Source organism: Microcaecilia unicolor, chromosome 8, assembly GCF_901765095.1.
Source record: "Microcaecilia unicolor chromosome 8, aMicUni1.1, whole genome shotgun sequence".
In the NCBI taxonomy this organism is placed as follows: domain Eukaryota; kingdom Metazoa; phylum Chordata; class Amphibia; order Gymnophiona; family Siphonopidae; genus Microcaecilia; species Microcaecilia unicolor.
Window position 1 is genome coordinate 53,737,056 of NC_044038.1, and position 20,069 is coordinate 53,757,124.

A 20,069-nucleotide genomic window follows, 5' to 3' on the forward strand; every position below is an offset into this window, starting at 1 on the left:
ATTGGGGTTTAAAGGAGGAATTGTAGGTTAGTGTTAGGCAAAATTAAAAAGCAAATTTCAACAGCTAACAGAAAACAGCTAATCTCCATAGTCTTTTCCACTTAGTTTTAAAAGCTTTGTACCACAGCATTAACAGATAGAATCTAACAGCCACTGCAGGATCTAATTTAGTATTCCCCCCCACCCCTAGGACAACTCCTCATTTATAGTCAGTTATTATAATTAGGGTAACAAGCAAGGAGTGCTCTTATAGAGTTTTAAATACATTTTATCACCATCTAAGAAGGAAATACTAAATAAATCATACAATATACTATATAAAGTAAAAGACACTTTTATATTAGGTTAATATCCTTAATACTGTAGCAAGTTTTAAATTATTGAAAAACTCAAAAACACTAAGATGGAGTCAGCAGTCCAGCAGCGAGAGGGGTGCTATCCAGTCTTTTGCATTGAGTGTCACATGTATGATGATCTCCCAGTTGGTGAGATGTCATATGTTTGCGCCTGATGCAAAGAGCTCCTAGCTCTTAGAGAACGTGTCCGTTCTCTTGAGGCTAGAGTAGCAGACTTGGTGGAGCTGAGGGAGACAGAGAGGTACATAGAGGAGACCTACAGGGATGTTGTAGAGAAGTCCCACCTCCAGTCTAGTAGCCCTTGTGCTACCTTGGAGGAAGGAGGTCTCCTAGAAGGAGAGCATCACCCTGGTGAAGTAGGAAGTACTCCTGTAGCCAGGACCTGCCCACCAGGGGATGTACTATCCTCTCGCACCGAGGATATGTCTCCAAGTGCTGCCCGGGAGGGAAAGGTTAGGACAGCTGTTGTAGTTGGTGATTCGATCATTAGGCATATAGATAGCTGGGTGGCTGGTGGACGTGAGGATCGCCTGGTGACTTGCCTACCTGGTGCGAAGGTGGCGGACCTCACGCGTCACCTAGATAGGATTTTAGATAGTGCTGGGGAGGAGTCCGCTGTCTTGATACATGTGGGTACCAATGACATAGGAAAATGTGGGAGAGAGGTTCTGGAAGCCAAATTTAGGCTGTTAGGTAGAAAGCTCAAATCCAGATCCTCTAGGGTAGCATTTTCTGAAATGCTACCTGTTCCACGTGCAGGGCCCAAGAGACAGGCAGAGCTCCGGAGTGTCAATGCGTGGATGAGACAATGGTGCAGGGAGGAGGGTTTTAGATTTGTTAGGAACTGGGCAATATTCTGGGGAAGGGGGAGCCTATTCCGAAAGGATGGGCTCCACCTTAACCAGGGTGGGACCAGGTTGCTGGCGTCGGCATTTAAAAAGGAGATAGAGCAGCTTTTAAACTAGAAATGGGGGGAAGGCCGACAGTCGCTCAAAAGCGCATGGTTCGGGAAAAGGTGCCTTGCAAAGATACCTCACAAACAGGGAAGATAGGGTTTCTGGATAGTGAGGTTGCACAACAGACCGTGGTAGACCAGGTGCCCTTAAATACAACTAAAGGTCAGACAAAAGATGTCAAATCAATAGTGTCAGGTACTAAGCATCATGCAAATAAGAACAACAAACATACTCTGAAATATCTATATGCAAATGCTAGGAGTCTAAGAAATAAGATGGGAGAGTTGGAATATATTGCACTAAACGAAAAATTGGATATAATAGGCATTACTGAGACCTGGTGGAAGGAGGATAACCAGTGGGACACTGTCATACCAGGGTACAAAGTATATCGTAGTGATAGGGTGGACCTGACTGTTGGGGGGGGGGTGCATTGTATATTAATGAGAGCCTTGACTCAGATAGATTACAAATTCAGCAGGACACAAATCACACCTTTGAATCATTGTGGGTTGAAATTCCATGTATAAAAGGGGAAAAAATGGTGATAGGAGTGTACTACCGTCCGCCTCGCCAGGATGAGCAGGTAGACGCAGAAATGATAAAAGAAATCAGACGCGAACAAAATGGGCAATGTGATAATAATGGGTGACTTCAATTATCCAAATATAGACTGGGTAAATGTTACATCGGGACACGCTACAGAGATACAATTCCTTGATGAAATCAAGGACAGCTTTATGGAGCAACTGGTGCAGGAGCCGACGAGAGAAGGAAAAATTCTAGACTTGGTCCTTAGTGGAGCGCATGATCTGGTGAGGGACGTTATGGTACTGGGACCGCTTGATAACAGTGACCATAATATGATCAGTTTTGATATCGACCATGAAGTAACTGTACACAGAAAGTCAAATACGTTAGCGTTTAACTTTAAAAAAGGAGACTATGATAAAATGAGAAGAACGGTAAAAAAAAACTTAGGGGGCAACTGAGAGAGTAAAAACTGTACAACAGGCGTGGACGCTGTTCAAAAATACCATCCTGGAGGCCCAGGCCATACATATTCCGCGAATTAGAAAAGAAAGACGGAACTCCAAAAGACAGCTGGCCTGCTTGAAAAGTGAGGTGAAGGAAGCTATTAGGGCTAAAAGAAACGCCTTCAGAATATGGAAGAAGGAACCGTCTGAAAATAACAAGAAGCAGCATAAGGAGTGTCAAAGCAAATGCAAGGCACAGATAAAGAAGGCCAAGAGGGATTACGAAAAAAAGATAGCATTAGAGGCAAAAAAACATAGTAAAAATTTTTTTTCAGTATATTAAAAGCAGGGAGCCGGCAAAAGAATCGGTTGGGCCGCTGGAGGGGTAAAAGGGGCGATCAAGGAAGACAAGGACGTAGCGGAGAGACTGAATGAATTCTTTGCTTCGGTCTTCACCGAGGAAGATTTGGGTGGGATACCGGTGTCGGAAATGGTATTTCAAGCAGACGAGTCGGAGAAACTTACTGACTTCATGGTAAACCTGGAGGACGTAATGGGGCAGTTCGGCAAACTGAAGAGTAGCAAATCTCCTGGACCAGATGGTATTCATCCTAGAGTACTGATAGAACTGAAAAATGAGCTTGCGGAGCTACTGCTAGTGATATGCAACTTATCCTTAAAATCGAGCGTGGTACCGGAAGATTGGAGGGTGGCCAATGTAACGCCCATTTTTTAAAAAGGCTCCAGGGGAGATCCGGGAAATTATAGACCGGTGAGTCTGACGTCGGTGCCGGGGAAAATGGTAGAGGCTATTATTAAAAACAAAATTACAGAGCACATCCGAGGACATGGATTACTTGAGACCGAGTCAGCACGGCTTTTGTGTGGGGAAATCTTGCCTGACCAATTTACTTCAATTCTTTGAAGGAGTAAACAAACATGTGGACAAAGGGGAGCCGGTTGATATTGTGTATCTGGATTTTCAAAAGGCGTTTGAAAAGGTACCTCATGAAAGGCTACAGAGGAAATTGGAGGGTCATGGGATAGGAGGAAATGTCCTATTGTGGATTAAAAACTGGTTGAAGGATAGGAAACAGAGAGTGGGGTTAAATGGGCAGTATTCACAATGGAGAAGGGTAGTTAGTGGGGTTCCTCAGGGGTCTGTGCTAGGACCGCTGCTTTTTAATATATTTATAAATGATTTAGAGATGGGAGTAACTAGTGAGGTAATTAAATTTGCTGATGACACAAAGTTATTCAAAGTCATTAACTCGCGACAGGATTGTGAAAAATTACAAGAGGACCTTACGAGACTGGGAGACTGGGCGGCTAAATGGCAGATGACGTTTAATGTGAGCAAGTGCAAGGTGATGCATGTGGGAAAAAAGAACCCGAATTATAGCTACGTCATGCAAGGTTCCACGTTAGGAGTTACGGACCAAGAAAGGGATCTGGGTGTCGTCGTCGATAACACACTGAAACCTTCTGCTCAGTGTGCTGCTGCGGCTAGGAAAGCGAATAGAATGTTGGGTATTATTAGGAAAGGTATGGAAAACAGGTGTGAGGAGGTTATAATGCCGTTGTATCGCTCCATGGTGCGACCGCACCTTGAGTATTGTGTTCAATTCTGGTCGCCGCATCTCAAGAAAGATATAGTACAATTGGAAAAGGTGCAGCGAAGGGTGACTAAAATGATAGCGGGGATGGGACGACTTCCCTATGAAGAAAGACTAAGGAGGCTAGGGCTATTCAGCTTGGAGAAGAGACGGCTGAGGGGAGACATATGATAGAGGTATATAAAATAATGAGTGGAGTGGAACAGGTGGATGGTGAAGCGTCTGTTCACGCTTTCCAAAAATACTAGGACTAGGGGGCATGCGATTAAACTACAGTGTACTAAATTTAAAACAAATCAGAGAAAATGTTTCTTCACCCAACGTGTAATTAAACTCTGGAATTCATTGCCGGAAAATGTGGTGAAGGCGGTTAGCTTAGCAGAGTTTAAAAAGGGGTTGGACAGTTTCCTAAAGGACAAGTCCGTAAACCGCTACTAAATGGACTTGGAAAAATCCAAAATCCCAGGAATAACATGTATAGAATGTTTGTACGTTTGGGAAGCTTGCCAGGTGCCCTTGGCCTGGATTGGCCGCTGTCGTGGACAAGATGCTGGGCTCGATGGACCCTTGGTCTTTTCCCAGTATGGCATTACTTATGTACTTATGCACTATTATCTCTGATCATATGGTAAAGTGCGTGAGGACTGTGCCTGAGCATGCACTCAGGCACAATCCTCTAGCACTTGTTTGACAGCCCAGACCTGTCAAACACAGGGGTTTGCAGGTCCATGGGACCACCAGATCCCAAGTACTCCCACCCCGAGCCAAGCGAAACAGGGCTGGAGGTCCTGTGGACCTCCGGTCCCCCTGACCTTGACCCCCTGACACAAGTTTGGGGGGGGGGGACTGGAGATCCGGTGGATCTCCAGCCCCCCCTAGCATCCCCTCAAATATCCCTGGTGGTCCAGTGGGCCACGAGTCAATCCCCTCCACACCCCACCTGGTGGTCTAGTGGCTTTTTCCCACCCCCCTACCTTGGTTGGCTGGAGGAGGGAGGTGACCTCCCTCTTCTTGCATTGGCGCCGCTTCAAAAATGGTGGTGCCCAGCCCTGCGCAGTGCAGCGCCATTTTCGAGGCTGCACCAATGGAAGAGGAGGAAGGCCACCTTCCTTCTCCAACCAAGGCTTGGGGGTGGGAAAGGGTCGCTAGACCACCAGGTGGAGTGTGGAGATTGTCTCACGGCCCACTGGGCCACTAGGGACATTTGAGGGGATGTTAGGGGGGGTTAGGGGGGCTGTAGACCCCCTGATCTCCAGTCCCCCTGAACCTGTGTTGGGGGGGTCAGGGGGACCTGAGGTCCGCTAGACCTCCAGCCCCCGTGTCGCTGGGTGGGGGGAGGTCGGGTCTGGGTTCCTGTGAAGGGGGGCTGCTGCATTGGGGGGAATGGGGGATCTGCCAGCATTCAAATGCATGCTGGACAAGGCTCACCATTACTCCCCAGTGGTCTGCAAACCCTAACTCCAACTCTGAGCTGGCATAGGGTTTGCTGCTGCCAGCAAGCCAATGTTTGGCATGCTGGTCGCTGATCATTGGGGAGGAATAGGTTTAGCATGCATTTGCATGCATTAAGAGCCCTGTTTTGCATGCGTTTGCATGCTAGTTGCATTCAGAGCCTGCGAGCACATTGTTTCATGCGCTCGGAGTCCCTAATCGTGGGGCAGTAGCAAACGCAGGCGCTAGTATGGCGCTAACAGCCTATAGCGCCCGCGTTTGCTTCTAATCATCGGCCCATCAGTATGGCAAGCTGCACAGATAGGAGAGAACTTGCGCCTCTGCTCCTGGAGGGCCACCGAGAAATCCTGATTAATTGAGACTGGTGTACCCAATTTCCTAGAGACTTTGGATTATCCATATGTAGATGAAAAGACAACTACAGTATCAGAACAGATTGACATTTGGAATGCACACTTAGCCAAGATCTTAGAGAAAACAGCACCACTAAAAAAGATTTTGTGCCCCACTCACAAACACTCACCTTGGATTTCTCCATAACTTCAGATCTTTAAACGTGAAGGACAGAAACTGGAAAGGAGATGGTGTAAATCTCACCTGGATGAAAGCAGGCTAAACTGTAGGAAGCACATGATAAAAAACTGCCAAGCCTTAATAGCAACTAAAAAACAGTATTTCTCTCAATGCATTACACAGGCTGCCAATTCAATGAAGCAGTTGTTCAGTATAGTAAACGGCTTACTGCAACCCTCACAACAGAACTAGCCTGCCTAATCTAAACGGAACCTCAATGATTTTGCTGCATACTTTGCCCACAAAATTAAGTCTCCACCAGGATTTACATGCAATCCTACCCAGTCCCCAAACAGTTAACCAGGGGTGCACAAATTCACCCCCTCCTGACAGACAGATGGAACACTTTTAACCCAATGACAGAGTAGAGCCTTGACAAAATCTTAAGAGACCTTCGACCAACTACCTGCTCCCTTGACCCCTGCCCATCAAAGATAGTGCAGCAGACAAGTATGGGCCTCAGAAGGCGCCACAAAAATTGTGAACACCTCTTTCTAATGAGCATCTACCAGCAGCATTAAAAAGGGCAGTGGATATGGCCGAATAGGAGCAGAGCTCCAGGAGATTTCCCCAATATTAGTGTTAAAATCTATACCTTCGACCGATTTGCTTATGCCCAAGCCAAACACTACATCTTAGCCTTGAAGAAACTAGGGGGTAAAGTGCGTATATTTTTCCAACCCATGGAGGTGACGGGTGTGACAGTATCAAACATATATAAAATGTTGCAGAAGCGAACCCCACCGCATAACTTAAACTATATAATACAAAAATGGGAAAAGGAATCGGGAGCCACCCTAGCGGGATGGGACATTGGGGCAACATTGGCACATATCCCGGCCCTCACTATAGATGAGAGACTTCAAGAATGTGGATTCAGGGTGGTGGTGAGGGCCTACATATCTGGACGACAACGGGGACACATAGGCAGTACAAGGGAGGAGAAATGTGTTAAATGTGATCACATACCCCACACTCTATATCAAGCCTTTTGGGGATGCCCAAGAGTAAAGGCTTTTTGGGGAGAGATCCAGAGGTTTATGTCTTTTATAGTAAAGAAACCTGTGGATGGAACCTGGGATCATTACGTGCTAGATACACAAACAGCATTCAAAACACAAGCTGGAGGGGGGGGGGGGGGGGGTAGAATATGGTGTCGCAAAGTATGTTTGGTGTCTAGAAAACGTATTTTACAAAATTGAATCTCATCAGACCCGTCGGCTTACTGGCATTGGAGGAACCAAGTGCACGAGTTGGCCACTTGGGAAGCCAGGGAAGCAAATGGATCTCCGAAACGGAAAAAGAATTTTATAATGATCTGGGAACATTACATACAGGAACTAAGCCCGCAAGGGCGAAGTCTGCTTCTTAACTTGTAACCCTGATATGGGGAGTGGTAATCTCTACAGAACCGTTCCCCAGTAAAGGTTGGCACGCAGGGAAGGGGAGGGAGGTACCCCTGGGCTATCAGAGTCCAAGCCCAGAGGGGGTAAGGGGGTATAGGAGGTACTAAATGGGTACTGAGTCTATTGCTTATTCGGATGTATGAATAACAAAGGATTGGGAGGTGGGAAAGGGGGGGGGGGGAATTAAAAGTTTGGAATTATTGTTCAGAATTGTATTGGTTTATATAGCATAATTCGTTGATGATTTAGTCCAGCGGAATGTACTGTGTGATTAATATGCTAAATGCTAATAAAAACTGTTTAAACATAAAATCTATACCTTCGGACCTAGCTAACAAAGTACAGTTACTTTTTAGCTTGTATTGATCTGCGGGGTGTAGCTGGGCATGAGTGAGTGCCCCAAAGCCGTGGATTTATCCCTTTCGTCTACTCTGGATCGGCAGGGCACAGCGCCATGAGATCTGACCCGAAAGCTCTTAAAGGAGCTTTGGTTAAACCCAGTCTAAAAAAAAAAAAACCCTTTCTCGACCCTCTTTCTCCCAGTAACTACCGCCCAGTCTCCAATCTTCCTTGCTGATCTCAATTGACCTATCTTTGGCTTTTGATCTGATTGTCCATAGCTTATTACTCGAGCATTTGCGGTCACTTGGTATCTCTGGCACCGTCTATAAATGGATCTCCGTTTATCTTAAGTGAATTACATTCAAGACTTGAGCAAGGCCATATTACCTTGTTGATCTCACTTGACCTATTTTTGGCTTTTGATTTGATTGTCCATAGCTTATTACTCGAGCATTTGCTGTCACTTGGTATCTCTGGCACCGTCTATAAATGGATCTCCGTTTATCTTAGTAGCCCCTCTTTTAAAGTAGTACAGAACTCATCTTTCTCAAAATCTTATTCCATCTCCTGTGGGGTTCAACAAGGATTGGTTATATCACCACTATTGTTTAACTTATTTGTCAGTCCATTAGCACTGCTTATTCAATCCTTGGGTATTAGTTCATATTTCTGTGGAGATGATTTCCTTTTGATTCATTATGTTAATTCTTTAAACATGGATGTAAAGCCAGTGCAGGACTGTCTCAATGAGGTTGCCAGCTGGCTTTCTAAGCACCACCTGATATTAAACCCCAAAAAGACAATAGCTTCTTGGATAACAGCCCTGCACCAACCTTAATTCCTGTATTATTTGACAAATTGTCCCAGTACAATCTTTTAAATATCTAGCTGTGATCGTAGATTCAGCTCTTTTTCCGATGATCAGATATCGGACGTAGTTAAAAAAATCTTTCTATCACATAAGACAATTACGTTCTATTAGAAATGCTACAGATAACTCATTACGTATTTTAGCCTATGCCTATATTACAACACATTTTGATTATTATAATGTTATTTATTTAGGCATTACTGAGCTCAATTTAAAACACAAACTATTCAAAACATGGCCGCCAGTGTTATCTGTCAAGCCTGTAGATATGATAAGGCCACACCTTTGTTATGTCAGCTTCTCTGGATCCCGATAGATTTAAGAGTGATTTTTTTTTTGTTACATTTGTACCCCGCACTTTCCCACTCATGGCAGGCTCAATGTGGCTTACATGGGGTAATGGAGGGTTAAGTGACTTGCCCAGAGTCACAAGGAGCTGCCTGTGCCTGAAGTGGGAATTGAACTCAGTTCCTCAGTTCCCCAGGACCAAAGTCCACCACCCTAACCACTAGGCCACTCCTCCACTTCACTCAGCCACCCCATCCTATCTTGTGACCTTAACTATTCCATACACACCATCACGTACACTCCATTCGCTCACAGACAGTAGATTAGTGATTCCACAGCCTTCTAGAGCTAGGTGGGAATCCACCTACGCTTCAGCCTTTTTCTTTTTGTCTCCAGCATTGTGGAATTCCCTCCCAAAATCTATCAGGGTGGAAGATTCTTATACGCTTTTTCGTAAAGCTCTGAAATCCTTTTTTTTTTTTTTTTTTTAAAGCATTTGAAATATAACATTATTTGACAAGGAAACCACTCAGGTAAGAAAATGTCTCTTTACTATCTAGGAGATATAAATTATTAGAGACAAAGTATGATTGATGTGATGTGTATGACTGATGTAATGAATGTCTATGCCCTCTTCGGTATGGAAGTTTTGTCTGTGCTGTCCTATCATAAAATGGATTTCATAGCCTAAATTACACTGTATATTATTTGTACATTTTTGAGATGCAAACCGTTCTGATTTTCTATGCAATAAGTGACGGTATAGTAAATAAACGATAAGAGTAGCCATAGTGGTCAGACCAATGGTCCATTTAGCCCAGTATCCTGTTTCCAACAGTGGCCAAGCCAGGTCACAAGTACCTGGCAGAAACCCAAATCATGGCAACACTCCATGCTACCAATTGCAGGGCAAGCAGTTGCCTTCTCTTGTCTGTCTCAGTAGCTGACTATGGACTTTTTCTCAAGGAACTTGTCCAAACCTTTTTTTAAACCCAGATACTCTAACCGCTGTTACCATATCCTCCTGCACTTAATTCCAGAGCTTAACTATTCGTTGAGTGAAAAAATATTTCCTGTTTGTTTAAAAAGTATTTCCATGTAACTTCCTTGAGTGTCCCCTAGTCTTTATACTTTTGGAACAAACAAAAATTCGATTTACTTCTACTCATTCTACACCACTCAGGATTTTGTAGACCTCAATCATATCTCCCCTCATCCATCTCTTTTCCAAGCTTAAGAGCCCTAACCTCTTTAGCCTTTCCTCATGCGAGAGGAGTTCCACCCCCTTTATCATTTTGGTAGCCCCTGTATAAGATGTTGGTGAGGCCCCACCTGGAGTATTGTGTTCAATTTTGGAGGCCGTATCATGCGAAGGATGTTTAAAAAATGGATGCGGTGCAAAGAAAAGCTACGAGAATGGTATGGGATTTGCGTTGCAAGACATATGAGGAGAGACTTGTTGACCTGAACATGTATACCCTGGAGGAAAGGAGAAACAGGGGTGATATGATACAGACGTTCAAATATTTGAAAGGTATTAATCCGCAAACGAACCTTTTCCGGAGATGGGAAGGCGGTAGAACTACAGGACATGAAATGAGATTGAAGGGGGGCAGACTCAAGAAAAATGTCAGTAAGTATTTTTTCACGGAGAGAGTGATGGATGCTTGGAATACTCTCCCGCGGGAGGTGGTGGAGAGGAAAACGGTAACGGAATTCAAACATGCATGGGATAAACATAAAGGAATCCTGCTCAGAAGGAAGGGATCCCCAGAAGCTTAGCCAGTGGTGGGAGGCAGAGCTGGTGGTTGGGAGGTGGGGATAGTGCTGGGCAGACTTATACGGTCTGTGCCATGAAAAAGACAGGTACAAATCAAGGTAAGGTATACACAAAAATGGCACATGTGAGTTTATCTTGTTGGGCAGACTGGATGGACCGTGCAGGTCTTTTTTTCTGCCGTCATCTACTATGTTACTATGTTCTAATTCCGTTATATTTTTGGGGGATATGGTGACCAGAACTAAACACAGTACTCAAGGGATGTTGACAGTTACATTGTGGGAGGGGCATAAGGCAGTAATAGGGAAAAAATCATTGCTTTACAGGCCCATTTATGGAATACACAAGGCAGTGAGGATCAGGCCTTATGAGCTCAGATAGCAATTTTGGAATGCCAGACTAGGCAGCAGGGGATGGGATTCATGGGAGAGGAGGACTTGCAAGCCTTACGAATGAACCTTTGTAGGTTACAGATGGCTGACTTGGCTGTTAACTTACGGTACAGCAACAACAATTTGAATTTGGCAATAAAGCTAGTTGTCTTCTCACCCATAAATTGTAAAAACAGGCAGGGCGATCCCAAATTAGTTCTCTAAGGGGAGGGCTTCCGCACATCTACGGAACACATAAAGGGAGCCTTTGTTGACTATTATAAAAACTCTATATGCCAGATATATCCCCTACAGAGTTAAACATGCAGGAATATTTGGCCCACCTGGATCTTCCTCGAGTGTCCCTTGTAGAGGTTAAGATCATTTTGAGTCCTGTTGCTTTAGAGGAGGTACAGTGGGCTATTAAGCATTTGCCAATTGGGAAGGCCCCGTTTCCAATAAATATTACAAATGTTTTGGAGCACAACTGGCACCATTCCTTCTTTGACTATTGAATCACTTGGAGCAAGGAGGGGTTTGCCAGAGTCATGGTGATTTGCTTCTATTGTGATCTTACCTAAGCCTGGCAAAAATCCACAATTGTTTGCCTCCTATTGGCCTATTTTGCTTTTAAATACTGATTATAAAGTCTTAACAAAAATTTTAGCAGAACGCCTACAATGTATTTTGCCTCTGCTGATACATGTTGACCAATAGGGTTTTGTGTTGGGGAGGCAAATTTATGATGATGTGTGTAGGGCAGTTCATGTTATACAGTGGACTGGCTAGCCTAAAGTCCCCCTGCTGTTGTTATTCCTGGATGCAAAGAAGGCCTTTGACAGGGTGCACTGGCCCTTTTTGTTCACCTTGTTAGACATCTTGGGCTTTTCTGGCTGACATATTACCTGGTTACATTAGATCTGTCACCCCTGAGGCCTGCATTAAAATCACCTATACAGGCTCTTTGTGACTGCATAAGGGAGCGAGACAGGGCTGTACCCTCTCACCATTGCTATTTGCTTTGGTGATTGAGCAATTGGCACAGGCAGTTAGGCAATGTCCCAATATAACTGGGCTTGAGTGGAGTGGGACTCATCACAAATTACAACTTTTTGCTGATGACATGTTGCTGACCCTTATGAATTCAGCTGCTTCTCTGCTGACCTTGGGGGAGGAGCTTGGGCACTATGGAACCTTATCTGGGTTCAAAATAAATTGACCAGATCTGAATTTTTGAATATTTCCTTGGCCGCAGAGGCAGTCCCTCTTTTGCAGTCTCAGTTCCCATACTGCGGGGCTTTTCACGCCACCCGTTATTTAGAAATCAATTTAACGCAGAGGATAGAGGTTCTCTATGCACAGAATCTGCTTGAAGAGCTTTTCGGGGACTTAGGTGGGACTCTGGGAGGGCTTAAAATATTTCATGGATGGGATGAATTAGTGCCATCAAAATTATGATTTTGCTGAAGTTGCTGTACTAGTTTATGGCCTTGCCCCTTCCAATCCCAAACACTTTTATTCTTAGGTTTCGCAGAAAGGTATTTTGCTATATTTGGAAAAAATGCCCTCCTTGGGTCAGGGCTGCGGTCTTATATCATCCCAGGAAAAAAGGTGGAATGGCAGTACCTCATTTTTTTATTATAGTATCAGGCAGTGCAAATCCAAATTTTGGCAGACTGACTCTCATGCTCTCCCAAGGTGTGGGTGCACATGGAACAGTGCTGGGTGGGATCGATACCACTGAGGGTGGTTCCTTGGATTCCAGATCTTTGAGTGTATCAAAAGGGTACCAGTAAACATAGGAGGTCCCCTGAAAACCTGGTATGATGTTAGGAAAAAACTTTTTCCAGAGAGGATGTATTTTTTAGAAACAGCAGTACAATGAGTTTTCTATCTTGCTGGCTGGTCAGCATCTGCACCTGGCTCCATTGGATGACTTCACCCAGATGTGAGAATAATTGGCCTACTGTCCTCGGAGAACACCAGCTACAGGTAAGTATCTTTGCTTTATTCTGACATTAATATCTCTGGTATTTGAATTTCGGTGCTATTAAATGTGTGTATTTTTGGTAATGTTTTATGGTAGTCCTATTTGGCTTCAATTTGCTGTTTTTAATCTTACCTTATTTAGGCCCTTGTTTACTAAGTCACGTTGTAGGCGTGCTAACGTTTTTAGTGCAGGCTAACTCTAGATACACCCATATATTCCTATGGGTGCCTCTAGCATTAGAGCGCGCTAAAAAGCGCGCCTTAGTAAACAGGGCCCTTACTGTATTTGATTATACTTCTTCATTTTACTATTGTTATGCTGTTAAGAAAATTGTAAGTTTTATATTAAACTATACCTGCTGTACACCGCCTTGAGTGAATCTGTTTTTAAAGGTGGTTAATAAATCCCAATAAAAAATATAAGTAAATGTGCACTGGGATTCATGCCTGGGATGACGAGTACTGTATTTCATCAATGAGCAGCTAAGGGTTTACAAAGACTGGGGCAGGTTTGGGAAGATGGGGAGTTTCTTACCTATCAAGAGTTGATAGGGGAGTATTGTCTGCCTCCCCATTAGCGCTTTCATTATTTACAACTTACAGATTATATTTCCTGGATAGCATGCAGGGAATTTAGCCTTGAGGAGACTTTATTAGACTGGGCATTGGGGGGGGGGGGGAGAGGTAGAGGTTCTATTTCCCTCCTTTGGCATTAATTTTGGCTCATTCCCTCATAGATTATTATGTACAGCATTGGGAAAGGATAGAAATTGCTTGTGAATGGAGAAAATGGGAAATACCTTTTCAAGCCTTCAGTGAACAGTGTGTTGATGGAAAATGGACATAAAATGCTATACTGTTGGTACTATACGCCACAGAGACTTCTCAAACTGTTTAAATCTGTGGCATGCTTGGTGATATGTTGCACATTTGGTGGACTTGTCCTGTTATTCAGCCCTATTGGGGTTGTGTTATTGACTTGGTACAGTGGATATTGCAGCTCTCATATCCTTTGAAGGTGGCGCATTGCTTTCTTCACCATAAGCCTGTGGGGATCAAGCCTGCCCAGCATAAGCTGGCTATTATTTTTACAGCAGCCCGTTTGACACTAATTGCAGATTGGAAGCAACCAAGTGTTCCTACAGAGGCTAGGTTGGATTATTTTTACTTGATGTCTGAATAGACAGCCATAAAAAATGAACATCTTGCGCTGTTCCACCAGACCTGGGATTGCTATCAGTTTCTCCTGACTGTGCATTTTATGTCCATTGCTAGGAGCAGCAGCAAAGACCTAGATCACGGAGGACCTTGTGAGGAGACCCCCATGGGACACTTTGGTGGGGGGGGGGGGGGGAGTGAGGGATTTTGGGATGCTTGTTGAGCTGTTGATTCATTTCTTTGCAATGTATTTGCCATTTATTTGCAATAAAGATTTGAAAACAAACAAAAAATATCAGTTGAGACTGGTGCAGCAAGAGCTGGGAGTGGCCATATCAGTATGTTCAGCCTATATCAATTAACTCGGCGGGTTCAAATTAAATGTAAAGCATTTAGAATTTTTATTAATTATTGAAAAAGTGTGGTGTTCAGAATTTGTTCATTTGGATGTACTTTTTTGTAAGAAATTGGAAAATAGTGATCTGGGGCCTTTGTATAGAAGAATCTATTCTTGCCCTAAAAACTCATTCTGTAAAACTTCAGGGACACAAGTACTCAATTCCCACAGCCACAGGTCAACCAACTTGTGCATCTGAGTCCTTTAAGAGCAAGCATTATATCCCTTCACAAACTAGATCATCTGTCCAGAAGAAAAGTACCATCAGACCTCCCGATTAGCCCACAGAATTACAGAGAAACAAGTTCCCAAACATTCACTCTCATTGACCGTAACTCTCTTTTGGTTCCTTGCATTCTAGTGTACTTTGTTTTTAAATGCAGGAATTCTGGCAGGTGGTACCAACAAAGGAAGAATAGCAATGTGGAGGAAAACACCACCATCAACTCATAATGCATGGAAGAATGAAGGGAAAAATAAATGGAAGATTCAGGCACCTACTGAGCTGGAGGGGAACATCACTCAGATAAAGGTGAGAATCAGGACTTACAATTTATATTCCATGTGTTGATGGTATCAAGCACATATCTTCATGTTATATGTATTTAATTCTGTTTGGCAACAAAATTATATATTTTTATAGATAAAAGATTGCATTTTCAGAAGCTAAGATGCCTTTTAGCTAGGTAGAATAGAGTTAATGTACCTAAGTGAGCACAGGTAAGCTGTCAGAAAATATGCGTATACCTTCATTATATGTGTACTCATTGCCCTGTAGAAAAGAGGTGCTCCAAGGGAATATTTGATAGGAATGTTTAGGGAGGCTAAAGTAGGCTGGCTAAAAGTTTACACTCATATGCTTAGTTGGTATGCAATTTTTCTGACCTGGTTATTCCAAATGTTGTTTGTTCATGTTCCATGACTGCGTTCCCTAGGACTCTAGTGCAGCTCTCTTTGATTTCTTCCAAATTGTTCAGCACTTTTCCTCTTTATTTTGACAGTGACTATTTAGTGCAGGGTTTGATGGTCCATTGGAGAGAGTTGCATGGGGAGCCCCTGTGATGGTTGTGGGAGGGGCTTTTCTGCCCTTATATCTGCTGGAGGGGCTGGGTGGATACTGGCCCCCAGTTTTGACTCGGGGGGCCCCTTAAGACTGGCACTGCAATCAACTCTAGAGTTGGAGGATTTTGTACCTTTATGTGGTGTTTGGTGGCCTTTTCTACTAGAGAACTTCTGTATGGCTGGAGATTGACTTGTTTGAGTGGTTGTTTGAGTGTATAGGTTTCTAGGAATATGTGTGGTTGTGTGAATGGAAGTGTATGTAGCAGCTGGAAGGGTTTGTCCTAAGGTGGCGGGGGGGGGGGGGGGGGGCAAGATTCCCCCTGGCCTGGCCTCCAAGGGGGGACCGGTGCCAGGGTTTGTCTCTCTTCTGATCCTGATGGTACCTGGGTGATCGCGTCCCAACAGGAGCTGGAGAGAGAAAACTCTGGTGCCGGGCCTCCCTTAGAGGCTGGGGAGGAGCAGACACAGAGCTTCAGGGTTTCTGGCTTGAAAGGCAGGAGTCCCCAAGCCCCACCAGTAGAAGCCTTCCTACAGTGCCATATTGCCTGCCCTGTGTCTGCTTTTCCCCCTCACGTCAAAAAACAGCCACAGGGTAGGCAATGCGGTGGAGAACAGCGCTGGAGGAAGGCTTCTGCTGGCAGGGCTTGGAGACCTCCTTCAGCCAATGTATGTGGAGTTGCAGGGGAGGGGGCAGGGAGGTGGGGCAAAATATGCCCCCCACCACTTTGGGTTCTTCTGCCCCCACCATAATATTTGTGGTCTGGCTATGTGGCTGTTCATGGGGAGGGCCCTGCTCAGTCTCTCGGTGGCCTTGTACTGAAGCTTCTTCAGCTTTTCTGTTTTGGTACCTTGTCACCCTTGTTCCTGTTCACTATCACCTGGGCTGCAATATGTGTATGGGTCACCTTGGGGGTCTTTTGGGCCTTCAAATCTTTTTGGCACCAGGTGGCCCCTACTAGTGGAAGCTGACCTTTAGCTAGCTTATGAGTGAAGTTGGTGGATGACTGGCTGTTGAAGTTCTAGGGGGAGGTTGTGGAGGGGTTGGAACATGTGTGTTGTCACTGAATGGGGGATGTTCCTGTTTTTTGAGCTGCGGGAGGAAGGGTGGACGGGTGTTGGTATATGATTGGTCTCTTATCAGAGACGTTTGTAATGGCTGAGATTTGGAAAGGGTCTTGTAAGAGGGGAGAGAGGGGTACTTTGTTGTATAGGTTTCTGTTTTACTGCTTCTGGAACACTCTTGGCAACCCATGTTTTTTTTTCTCCTATGCCTTTTGCTCTGTTGGTGGGTCGGTAGCTGGGACGGCCCACCATGGCTTTTTTTTTCCAGAACCTGCTGGCATCTCTTTGTACTCTGGTATTATGTAATGGTGAAGTTAGTGACTTGGAACGGGGGGGGGGGGGGGGGGGGGAGAATAACCTCTCCAGTTAAGTGGTCCAAGATACTACATGCACTGCAGAGACACGGAGTACATATTGTAATGCTTCAGGAAACACACTTGACAGGTTCAGAACATGCAAAACTGAAGAAGTGGTGGGTGGCTGAATATGTGGCGACATCTACATCTAACAAAAGGTGGGGGGGAGGAGTGATTTTCCTATTCCATAAGGTTTTTTTTTAGATCCTGAGGGACGGGTGGTTATTTGTAAAGAGACAGTTGGGAGATGACAACTGATACTATGTAATGCTCCAAATCAGTTCAGGAAGCTCTTTTATCAGTCCTTGGTGGATCACCTTCTCACGTTTGACACTTCACCCTTGGTGGTGGGGGAAGATTTTAATGCAGTTTGTGACCCAGTTGCACACTCCTAGATGGGAACATATTAATGAGACTAGGGACCTGCTTCTTATGTCCCAGATGTTAAATTTGATCGATCTCTGGTGGATTTTGCATCCCTCAGATCAAGACTACACTCACCTCTCCAGAGTGCATTCCTCCCAATCTCGCATAGATTACCTTTTAATATTGGATTTTCTCCTACCGTCGATGAGGAAAGCAAAGATCGGTCCCTGTGAAATATCAGATCACACTTTGGTCTGGATGGAATGGCAGCTTGGATGGGACCCAAGTGGTCCCATTCAGTGGAGGTTTCCTTTATGGCTGATGTAGGATGATCAGTTTCAAGAGTATCTGCTGAGTAAATGGAAGAGTTATAAGCAACTTAATGTGGAGTTTGAAACCCAACCTGTGTTGTTTTGAGAAACAGCAAAAGTTGTTTTGAGAGATGAGATTATAAGCTATGCCAGTAATAGGAGGAAGATTAGGGATAAGGCAATTGCACCATTGGAACTTCAGCTTTGCTAAACACATTGGCAGTATGGAAAGTCAGCTAGGGAGGTAGGCAAACAGCACCTTCATGAACTCCGAGCTGTGTTGAATGAGTCATCCATCAGCAGGCAAAGAAATCCCTAGCTTATTATAAATATTGTCTCTATAGCTATGGCAATAAGGTAGGGCAGCTTCTGGCGCACTTGCAGGCTTATTTTCGAAAGAGAAGGACGTCCATCTTTCGACACAAATCGGAAGATGGGCGTACTCACAGGGTTGCCCAAATCAGCATAATCGAAAGCCAAGTTTGGGCGTCCCCAACTGTTTTCCGTTGCGGGGATGACCAAAGTTCACGGGGGGGTGTTGGAGGCGTAGCAAAGGCGGGACTTGGGCGTGCCTGACACATGGGCATCCTCGACCCATAATGAAAAAAAAAAGGGCATCACTGACGAGCATTTGGACGACTTTTATCTGGTCCTGTTTTTCTTACGACCAAGCCACAAAAAGGTGCCTGAACTGACCAGATGACCATCGGAGAGAATCGGGGATGACCTCCCCTTACTCCCCCAGTTGTCACTAACCCCCTCCCACCCTCAAAAGAACTCTTCAAAAATCTTTTGTGCCAGCCTCAAATGTCATACTCAGGTCCAGCACAGCAGTATGCAGGTCCCTGGAGCAGTTTTAGTGGGTGCAGTGCACTTCAGGCAGGCAGACCCAGGCCCATCCCCCCCTACCTGTTACACTTGTGGTGGTAAATGTGAGCCCTCCAAAACCCACCAGAAACCCACTGTACCCATATCTAGGTGCCCCCCTTCACCTGTAAGGGCTATGGTAGTGGTGTACAGTGGTGGGGAGTGGGTTTTGAGGGGCTCAGCACACAAGGTAAGGGAGCTATGTTTCTGGGAGCAATTTGTGAAGTCCACTGCAGTGACCCATAGGGTGCCTGGTTGGTGTCCTGGAATGTGAGGGGGACCAGTGCACTATGAATGCTGGCTCCTCCCATGACCAAAGGGCTTGTATTTGGTCGTTTCTGAGATGGGCGTCCTTAGTTTCCGTTATCGCCGAAAATCAGAAACGACCAAGTCTAGGGACAACCATCTCTAAGGACGACCTAAATGTCAAGATTTGGGCGTCCCCAACCGTATTATCAAAACGAAAGATGGACACCCATCTTGTTTCGATAATACGGGTTTCCCCGCCCCTCCACTGGGACGTTTTGCGAGGACGTCCTCAGCAAAATTTGGACATCCCCTTCGATTATGCCCCTCTTGGTGTCTAAAAAAGAGGTCCCCCATGGAGTGCCCGTCATGGTACGAAGTGCAGGCCGTAGGATTTTTCATACTGATCGGGAAATTGGTGCTTGTTTTAGGGTTCATTTGAAACAGCTGTATGCAGCTCCGCTGGATGAAGGACTGTGGGAGGAACAGTATTTGGAGAGGTTGGATCACCCTACTTTATCTCTGGAGATGTGGGAGTCCCTGGAGGCCTGCATTCATCCAGATGTGGTGGTTTGGGCCTTGTGGCAATGCTCATTGCTCAAGGCACCAGGGATGGATGATGGATTCCGCACAAATGCCCAGATGATCGAAAACCCCACGCAGTTAACAGCGCTCTAAAAATAATGCAGGAACAGTGTGGGGCTTTACTGCCCCTATCATCAGAGATAACAGCATGCAAATTTGTGTGCTATTATCTCTGATCATAGGGTAAAGTGTGGGAGGATTGTGCCTGAGCAGTCCTGCACTTGCTTGACAGGTCTGAGCTGTCAAAAGCCCAAACCTGTCAAATACAGGGGCTGGTGGTCTGTGGGACCACCAGCCCCCAAACAGCATGGCCCTGGTGGTCTAGTACTCCCACCCCAAGCCAGTGACACGGGGGCCGGAGGTCTGGCGGACCTCCAGTCCCCCCCAACCCCCCCAACACAAATTAAGGGGGAGCTGGAGATCTGGTGGGTCTTCATCCCCCCTAACTCCCACTAGCATCCCCCCCCAAATGAAGCCCTGGTGCCCCAGTGGGCCGCAAGTCAAACCCTCCCCGACCTGTTGTTCAATTGGCCCTCTTCCCCGCACCCCCATACCTTTGTTGGAGGAGGGAGGTGGACTCCTTTCTCTTCCAGCAGTGCCGCCTTGAAAATGGCGGTGTCCAGCCCTGCCCAGCACATCCTGAGATGCGCTGGGTGGGGCTTTACACCATATAAGGGATGCA

General features: G+C 45.3%; 1 protein-coding gene across 1 annotated transcript in view; it reads left to right on the plus strand.

Annotated features, from left to right (window-relative positions):
• IFT140 (intraflagellar transport 140) overlaps positions 1 to 20,069 on the plus strand; it is a 681,938-nt gene that overhangs the window by 196,575 nt on the left and 465,294 nt on the right. The window contains exon 9 of the mRNA XM_030212528.1: positions 14,916 to 15,064. Within this exon, the coding sequence (XP_030068388.1) occupies positions 14,916 to 15,064 (149 nt within the window). The remainder of the gene's footprint in view (positions 1 to 14,915; positions 15,065 to 20,069) is intronic.